At 50.0% G+C, this 7,838-nt stretch overlaps 2 protein-coding genes across 3 annotated transcripts; one reads left to right on the top strand and one right to left on the bottom strand.

Moving 5' to 3' along the window:
* Positions 1 to 1,138: 1,138 nt before the first annotated feature.
* PTCD1 (pentatricopeptide repeat domain 1) lies at positions 1,139 to 4,472 on the top strand. Its single transcript, XM_010570595.1, has 6 exons — positions 1,139 to 1,357; positions 1,965 to 2,066; positions 2,432 to 3,190; positions 3,437 to 3,553; positions 3,893 to 4,075; positions 4,293 to 4,472. Exons 1-6 carry the CDS (start codon positions 1,139 to 1,141, stop codon positions 4,470 to 4,472), a joined length of 1,560 nt encoding a protein of 519 aa, XP_010568897.1.
* A 661-nt stretch (positions 4,473 to 5,133) lies between these two features.
* BUD31 (BUD31 homolog (S. cerevisiae)) lies at positions 5,134 to 7,584 on the bottom strand. 2 transcript variants are annotated; one of them, XM_010570338.1, is made up of 5 exons: positions 7,452 to 7,584; positions 6,837 to 7,017; positions 6,148 to 6,270; positions 5,752 to 5,918; positions 5,134 to 5,404 (listed from the first exon to the last, which is right to left on the bottom strand). In XM_010570338.1, exons 2-5 carry the CDS (start codon positions 6,928 to 6,930, stop codon positions 5,354 to 5,356), a joined length of 435 nt encoding a protein of 144 aa, XP_010568640.1. In that variant the 5' UTR covers positions 6,931 to 7,017; positions 7,452 to 7,584; the 3' UTR covers positions 5,134 to 5,353. The 2 variants fall into 2 exon arrangements, with proteins under 2 accessions (XP_010568640.1, XP_010568641.1); XM_010570339.1 differs by lacking the exon at positions 7,452 to 7,584 and adding an exon at positions 7,295 to 7,316.
* Between the last annotated feature and the right edge of the window lie 254 nt (positions 7,585 to 7,838).

Here is a 7,838-nt window from a genome sequence, read left to right as displayed (position 1 = left end):
TCGGCTTCGTTCCCGCCCCTTCCGTTCCGCGCAGGCGGCGCTGGTTGAGGGGAGCGGGGACCGGAGCGGTCCCGTCCCCGCTCCGCCGCCTCCTCCCGCTGGTTACGGGCACACCATGAGGTCTGCGCGGCTCCTTTTCGCCTCGCGGTGCTGTTGGGTCTCCTCCGGTCTCCGGACGGGGCGGTGGGCAGGCCCCGAGCAGCCCGGGAAAGCGCCGTGCCTGCTCCGGTCCCCGGGTGAGGGGCCGCTGAACGGCTGGAGGCCGTTCCGCTCCTCACAGGCGTCCTGCAAGCTGCCCGGTAGCGACTTGAGAGAGGGCGAAGCCGGCAGCAGCGCTGAAGCCGTTGGGGAGGAGGAGGAGGAGGATGAAGGCGTGGAGTTCGGGACGCTGTCTAATAAATTTTCTTCTCGAAAATATTATCACAAAACCACATCACGCTTCCAGAATTTAAAGCTTCAAGGAGAGGGAGAGGAAGAACCGGAAAGAAAACCTCGACACGGTCCCAGGAACACCCCGTACTGGTACTTCTTAAAATGCAAAGCCCTCATCAAAGACGACAAGGTGCGTTCCCAGCTCTTCGCTAAATTAGTTTTTAATAGCATTGATGAAAGATGCAACTCTGTCCCATCTGTATCATCCTATCGCTTAGTATCTTCACAGAAAGAAGTAAAATAAGAGCTAGTGAGGAATCCCGTGCTCTGTGGGCCTTCTACCGCAACTGACCCACAGCTGCTTATGTTAATATCCATTGTAATTGATTCTCATCCTGGATTTTCCTCTTCCCTGTAGCTGGCGGAGGCTCTGGAGCTGTTTGAGGTGCAGATGCTGAAGGAAGATCGTGTGTGGCCGGAAGAAAGCAATTACACTGTTCTAATTGGCGGCTGTGGCAGGGTTGGCTACGTGAAAAAGGCATTCAGGCTCTACAATGATGTAGGTTTACATTCTCCCCTCTCTCAGACCTTCGTTACGTGTTCTAAGCTGAAACCGATTCAAGCATTTGGTCACGTTGCTTTGTGTCCAAAATGCCTTTGAGTTACTGCTTGCACCTTCTTAGCTTGACACTCTAAAAAAAAAGTGAAGAAATTCTACAAGTCCTTTCCTAACAAGCCAGTTCAAATTTTTCTTCTCTTCCCTTAGATGAAAAAACGAGGCTTAACTCCCACCGAGGCCACTTACACAGCCCTGTTCAATGCCTGTGCTGAATCACCGTGGAAAGACTCTGGCCTGCAGAGCGCTCTCAAATTACGGCAGCAGCTAAAGAGCAAAAACGAAGAGCTGAACCTGATCACCTACCATGCGCTGCTGAAGGTCTGTGCCCTGTGCTCAGATCTCAGGATGTGCTTTGATGTACTGAAGGTAAATACATGACTTTTCTTGTATTAAGTGTAGTCTGCTCTGGTTAAAGCTCCTGGAAGTTGCCGCATTGCGTAGACCTTTTTTATTTCATTTCCAGCAGAGGTGGTTACAGGTCTCATGTTTACATTTCATTGATCCTTGGTCTCATACAATGATACATACCAAATATTAAGCTTAAGTACATAAAAGGAGGCAGCTGCAGAGGTTGGCTTTTAAACTCTGGTCAGGTGTGTCAAAGACTTAACGAACAAATTTTTTGTGGGGTTTGCAGCTACTGTGTCTGTCTGTTCCTCTTTTTGAAGACCCATATAAGAGCTCCTTTTAGAGCTCTTACAGTGGCTCTTTTCAGAAGAATAGCTAAAAGGACTGTGGTTCCTGCCCCAAATTCCCTGTAGCTCCCATCAGGGAGAAGCTAGGATCTGTGCAGGCATTTCAGGGCTCTCTTTCTGCTGGAGCAATCGTTCTGCTCACAGCACTGGGAGTTCACCCAATGCTTTGTTGCTGCTGTATCCCCAGAAGACAACAGCAGTATTTGAGCTTCACAGCCAACTGCGACAGACTCTTTGTCTGGTAACTGGGAAGTTTAATGCTCTCTCTGCTCTTTTAGGAAATAGTGCACAAGGGCCATGTTCTCACAGCCGAGACCTTCAGCTTCCTTCTCATGGGCTGCGTAAAAGACAGTGAAAATGGCTTCCGATATGCCTTACAGGTTTGTCTTCATGTTCTAAGTGGGGAGGAAAAAGTGCTTCTGTATTGTAACTTGTCACTTGAACGCACAGGAGGCAGCGGGTTGCTCAGAGCTGATGAAATAGGAGTTCAGCTCTTCCTAGGAGAAGTTCTGTAAACTAGACTTCCATCAGGATGTCTCGTATACTGGTAAACTGCCCCGGGTGATCTCGCAGGCCTGTACTAGCTCGAGGTGGCTGTTCACTGTCCAGTGGCATCTCACCTCATCATGCTGTAAACTCTCCTTTTCTGCAAGCAGATACTGCTAACAGATATGCTTACAATCTGCTAGAAGTGCTCCTGTTACTTAATATCATGTACATCTGGTGTTTATCTTCCCCTCTTCAGGTTTGGAAACAAATGACTAAACTTGGAATAAAGGGCGACAGCCACACGTACAATTTGATGCTGCGTGCTGCGAGAGACTGTGGGATAGGTGATCCAGTCGTGGCTTCTGAACTCCTGCTCAGGTCCACCGGTGAGAACTCGTCTCAGCTAAGGCTTGCACCCGGGAGGCAGAAGGAAAAGGTGAAAAATCGGAGGAAGAAGGGAACTGAGAATGCAGCTGCTGTCCAGCTAGATGTGGAAGCCATGGAAAAGCAATTATTTCAGGAGAGTTCAGTGGAGGCTGAAGAACTGATCCAGCAACAAAATAAAGATGTGAATCAGACTGAAACAGAACCAGCTGCTCTTGACAGCCCCAATGTAGCTCACAGCAGGATGGGAGCGTTGACAAGGAGAGGCCAGAACGAGATGGAGCAGGAACAAGCACGCCTAAGCCCGAAGCTGCGTTTCTGCAATCTGCCCAACTTGCTGGATTCCAGGATGCCTGACGCAGCCGTGGTTTCCTTGGGGACAGTGGTCACACCGTCCGATCGACTGGCTTTGATGGGGGACGTGGAGGGCTTCTTGAATAAAATGAAAGAGGACAATGCAGAGCCCAACATTAAAACATTTACGTTACTGGCTGAGCTGGTGGAGCCCCAAAGTGCCTCAGAGTCCTCTTTGCTGGCACGCTTAGATGAGTGTAAAGTGAAAGCAGATGTGACCTTCTTTAACGCTTTAATAAGGAAGAAGAGTAAACAGGGAGACTTGGAAGGAGCAAAGGTGAGGAAAAAACCTCAGCCCTGTCACCATCTCCTTGCCTCAGGCCTCTGACATTACCTGTCTTTTGCCAAGAGACCCGTTTCTCTCTGCACAATAGAAACCAGGGATCTCGCACTGTTTTCCACAAACTAGCGCTTGGCTTAATTTCCAAGTATTCACAGACTCTGTTCTAGCACATTCAGCTCTCTGTCTGGAAAGCTACAGTGAGACTTTTTGGAAACTGATGTCAACCCTTGTATCTTGCAGAGTGTGCTGCCAGCCCTAGTGAAGAGGGGACTATCGCCTAACCTCCCGACCTTTTGTAACCTGGCGATCGCTTGCCAGCGAGAGAAGGATGGACTGCAGTTACTCTCAGATATGAAGGTAATCAAAAAACCTCTGCTGCTTGGGGTTCGAGCTGCAGGAAGAGGCAAAGCGAAGCATTAACACTTCCAAAAAGACCTGCTGAGGTTTCTGTGGCGAGTGGTTGTGTTCTCACTCCAAAACCATGCAACTGTAGAATAGCTGCCAGCTCAGGTGGTCTGTCATGCGCCTGCGCTGGGACAGGAGAGGGCTCACGGGAAGGGGTGTGCTGGCACTGCCAAAGCTGCTACACGGGTCCCAGAGTGAGAGCTGTGCTCCTTGCATAAGAAGCGCCTGTGCGCCTTTTCCTTCTCTAGCTAGCAGATGAACAAGTTTAACTGTAGTGTTTGTTGTTTCCAGAGGTCTGGAGTAACTCCCAACAAGTATATCTACAGCACCCTCATTGCTGCTGCTGTGAGGCAGCTGGATTACAGTTACCTCACAGAGATCCTGCGAGACATGAGGAATAACCAAGTGCCTCCCAATGAAGTTATCATACGCCAGCTGGAGTTTGCAGCACAGTACCCTCCGAAATTTGACAGGGTAAGTAGCCATGACTGGTCACAGTGTGAAGGCATCAGGAAGGACACCAACAAGGGAGGGGAAATGTAGACATCTGCCTAGTCCTTTTCCTTTGGGTTTGTCTGATCTGGCTGACAGTTACTCGATAGCCCTTTCTTTAGTAGTAGCTTGTAGCATGCTGGTATTGAAACGAGTTCTGTTCTAATAGAAACTTGTTTTGTTGGATTTCTGTTTGCAGTATAAGTCAAAGAACCCCTACCTGGAGAAAATTGACGGTTTCCGTGGCTACTACTATCGGTGGTTAAAAGTAATGGCAGGAGAGGAGACCCCCCACCCCTGGGAAAAATACAGAACACTGAAACGTGCAGTAGATGACAATAAGGAAGAGGCTGTGCAGGAGCAACCAGGGGAGAAGTAGCAGTGAGCAGGACGCTGAAGTCCTGCATCTTCCTTGTGCTTAAAGGACTTGCTCCCTTAAACTGTCTTGTAGTAAAGCTGCTTTATATTTCCATGAACCCAAGTTCTTGTGGTAACTACATAATAAAATACTTGTCCTTTGTTTTAAGGAGAAGCAAATACATTTTCAGGGAGTTTCCTTAAACTGCAGAGGATTAGATAGGTTGTAGTTTAGCAAAGCCTGTGCTCAATGAGGAAGAAGCAAAATCAGATTTAGCAGTGGTTTAGCTTGGTGCTAGTTTTGTCTCTTTCCTGGGTGTATCTGGGCACTTAACATGTGACCTGTAGGTCTCTATAAGCTGCTGGCATTCCTGAATGGATCTGCGCACTAATTACACTAATAATTACAAACCTTAGCAGAGAGTTCCAGTGAAATTTAGCTTCCTTCTACACAAGATCAGGGGTGAGTCTGAATCAGACTGGACATTTGAGAACTGTATTACTTCTTTTCCACACAGCCTTTTAAATTCAGTTAGTTGAGAAAGAGGGATAAGAGCTGGTTAAAAAACAACCCACATTTAGAACACCTCAGAGTATGTAGAGCAACCTTACACCAAACCAACCAAAACACATCCACCAGGAGAATAGGGGCATAGAAATGTTTTGTCAGAAGATTGCACCACTCTCTCAGGAGGGCAGAGCTTTATTTTAAAATAAATGGCTACACAAAAACCTACTCCAAAACGACCACCATTGTATACATGATCCAGACGAATATGTTGCTGTTTTAATTGCTATACACAAATATCCAATCACACAGAAGGTGGCTGTAACTGCACTAATAGTCTGCTGTGCAGGATGATATCCCTCAGAGTTCAAAAAGTAGTCTTATGGCTAAAGGCTTCACCCAGAACAGCCTCTGCATCCGCAGTGAGTGCATTCAATGATTCTTCCCTGGAAAAGAAACACGAGGAGGGTATTTCAGCCAAGCTATGTGAGCAGGTGGACTAGCAGGCTTGGGCCTCAAGGCAGAGAACGGGTCTGCGTGGGAAGGGTTTCTACCATCTAGTTTTCTGTTGTTTCCCATACTTTAATGACTTTAAACACCTGCACGCCAAAGCTAACAGTAACTTTAGAAGCAACTAGATACCAACTCTACCAGCAAAGATAGAAAATGTTAGAACTGGAGGAAATGACCAGGAATAACAGTGCTACCTCCTCAGCTGTCCCTGAGCTGGGAGGAGTTAGAATGGGTACTGCAAGGGTCCAGACAAGTAGAGGAACAAGCTAAAAACTCTTACCACTTCCAGCTTGCTTTTGGGGACCCTGCAGATGCAGTTGGTTCCAAAGTTGGTGTCCCGTGTCTGGATACACCGCAGGCAGCAGAGGTTCTCATAACCCTGTTTTTTCCACTTTGCAATCAGGTTTTTGTCAGCGTATCCTTCCTTGATGCAGTACTCGTACAGCTCTGTAGAGGAGCAGAAACCATCGCAAGTAGCTCTTGGGAAGCATTAGAAGACTCACTATCAGGAATTACTAGCTGTAGTAACTAGCAGTTAAAGCCAGGCAGCTGCCAGCCTTCCCTCCCCAGAAACCTGATCCTCCCCACCAATGCCCCAGTTCAGGTACATCCACAGGCAGACATCTTACTCTGTTCCATTTTCCCCTGCCCAGCATAAAGCATTTGTGTTCCTCACCTCTGCTGATAGCTTTTCTTTTATAGAAGAGATCAAAGATGTAACGTGTTTTCTGGTGATGAATTCTGAAGATAGGCCAAAGGGATTCCACTTTCCTCTTCCCCTCGTGAGGCTCAGTCTCCGCTGGGAGGGAACACAAGCACCAGGTTTCAGCTGACCGTTCCAGGCAGCCAACTTATTTCCTTAGTCACTTTGCAATAAACTGTTGCAAGAACGTTCATAGCTTTAATACCTTACGGAGATAAGACTGAGCTTAATGGGAGAAGATTCAAACAAAAGGGACCTGACCCGGAACAGCTCCTTTAGGAAATATAACCAGAATGATAGTGGGGATGATGTGACCCACGCTGGGACAGTGGGTGACTTCATGGCTGCCCTACTCGTCAGACCAGAGCAACGGCATGGACAAGAACCACCGGTCCGTCCACACACACTGGTGAGCTTCAGCCAGGGTTTGGCCACGGCGTGCCCTAAAACAACTGTACACCAAACCTCTGTGCTCTGTAACCAGTGCACACCCAGAAAAAAGCGACCAGTACCGGCCCAGTCTCAGTCTGCGCTATCACTGCGAGGCAGAGATATAAAAACCATCAATCTATATTCACAGGGGAAGCTGTGCTTTGTGAAGCAGTTAAGGATTAGCTTGCTTCAGAGTCCCATCCCTGAAAAGACCCAGCTCTGCCGCTTACCTTCTCTCATCTTCTGATCCAGCTCATCCAGCGTTGGCTCAATCAGCTCCCAGCCATCCGGGGGAGGCTTCCTGCTCCTCTTCACTTTGGGCATTGCCTTAGGAAGGAGGAAGGCGAAAGGCAAGGGGATGAGGCTTTGCCAGCACTCAGGCGTGCAGGTGCTTCGAATTCCTGACAACCACTGGAGAAAAAAAAAAAAACAAAACGGAAAGGAGAAGAGTTGTCACTGAGATTTCTCCTAAGATTTCTGCGCCCCTTCGCCGTTTTGCACTTCGATGATAAAAACAAGCTTTATCGAGCTCGTGAAAGAGGTAAAATCTCACCCAATGCAGCCCCGGGGCTACCCGCAGGCCCCGGGGGGAGCGCTGCACCCCCCTCACCGTTAACAAATTTTTTTTTTTTTTTCCCTCCTCAGCAAAGTGAGACGACAGCCGCCCCTCCCCCACCCTCCGGACTACCCTGAAGCAACAATTTCCCTCAGCTCCCACGGAAAATACCGGGCCGGGGCCTAGCGGGGCCCTGGGACTCCCCGAGGTTCGGGCCGTGTTGGCGGCGGCGAAAGGGCAAGAGGAAAAGGGGGTGGGAAAGCCCCGTTCCGCCGTCCGTCCCGCTCACCTGCCGAGGAGCGCAGCTTCCGCTCCGCCGCCGCCGTCACCCGTGGGGCCTCTCGTACCGGGACAGCCCCGTGGCCCCGCCCCTTTGGGCTGCCCGCCGCAAATGCCTGAGGGAAATCCTCCCCGCCGTGCGCTCCTCCACCCCTCCCCCCTCGCCCGGTTGCAGGGCGGTAGAGCGCGGCTCGGCGGAAGGGAAAGCGACCCCGCTGCCCTTTCGTTTCTGGGGGATCCGGAGGGGGGATTTGCGGGCGGCGGCAGCGGCGGCGCTGAGGGCAGCCCCGTGGGGGAAGGGGGGCGGGCTGGTGACTGGGCGGACACCGAACGCTGCGCTCCGCGCGCGGGGGGTGGGGAGGGAGCGGCTTCCGCTTCCGGGTCGCCGCTCGGGGCC

Source organism: Haliaeetus leucocephalus, unplaced genomic scaffold (assembly GCF_000737465.1).
Source record: "Haliaeetus leucocephalus isolate CR32 unplaced genomic scaffold, Haliaeetus_leucocephalus-4.0 Scaffold295, whole genome shotgun sequence".
Classification (NCBI taxonomy): Eukaryota; Metazoa; Chordata; class Aves; order Accipitriformes; family Accipitridae; genus Haliaeetus; species Haliaeetus leucocephalus.
Note: the sequence above shows the minus strand (reverse complement) of the source record. Positions and strands in the feature narration are given on the sequence as shown.

What these genes read in the sequence shown, in the direction of transcription:
- PTCD1 (XM_010570595.1), top strand. Translation starts at nt 1,139, where the DNA reads ATGAAAAAACGAGGCTTAACTCCCACCGAGGCCACTTACACAGCCCTG. An exon ending in TGTGCTTTGATGTACTGAAG is followed by an intron (nt 1,358 to 1,964) that starts GTAAATACATGA and finishes CTGCTCTTTTAG; the next exon opens with GAAATAGTGCACAAGGGCCA. An exon ending in GCTTCCGATATGCCTTACAG is followed by an intron (nt 2,067 to 2,431) that starts GTTTGTCTTCAT and finishes TCCCCTCTTCAG; the next exon opens with GTTTGGAAACAAATGACTAA.
- BUD31 (XM_010570338.1), bottom strand. Translation starts at nt 6,930, where the DNA reads ATGCCCAAAGTGAAGAGGAGCAGGAAGCCTCCCCCGGATGGCTGGGAG. An exon ending in GGATCAGAAGATGAGAGAAG is followed by an intron (nt 6,271 to 6,836) that starts GTAAGCGGCAGA and finishes GTTCCCTCCCAG; the next exon opens with CGGAGACTGAGCCTCACGAG. An exon ending in CCAAAAGCAAGCTGGAAGTG is followed by an intron (nt 5,405 to 5,751) that starts GTAAGAGTTTTT and finishes TTTCTTTTCCAG; the next exon opens with GGAAGAATCATTGAATGCAC.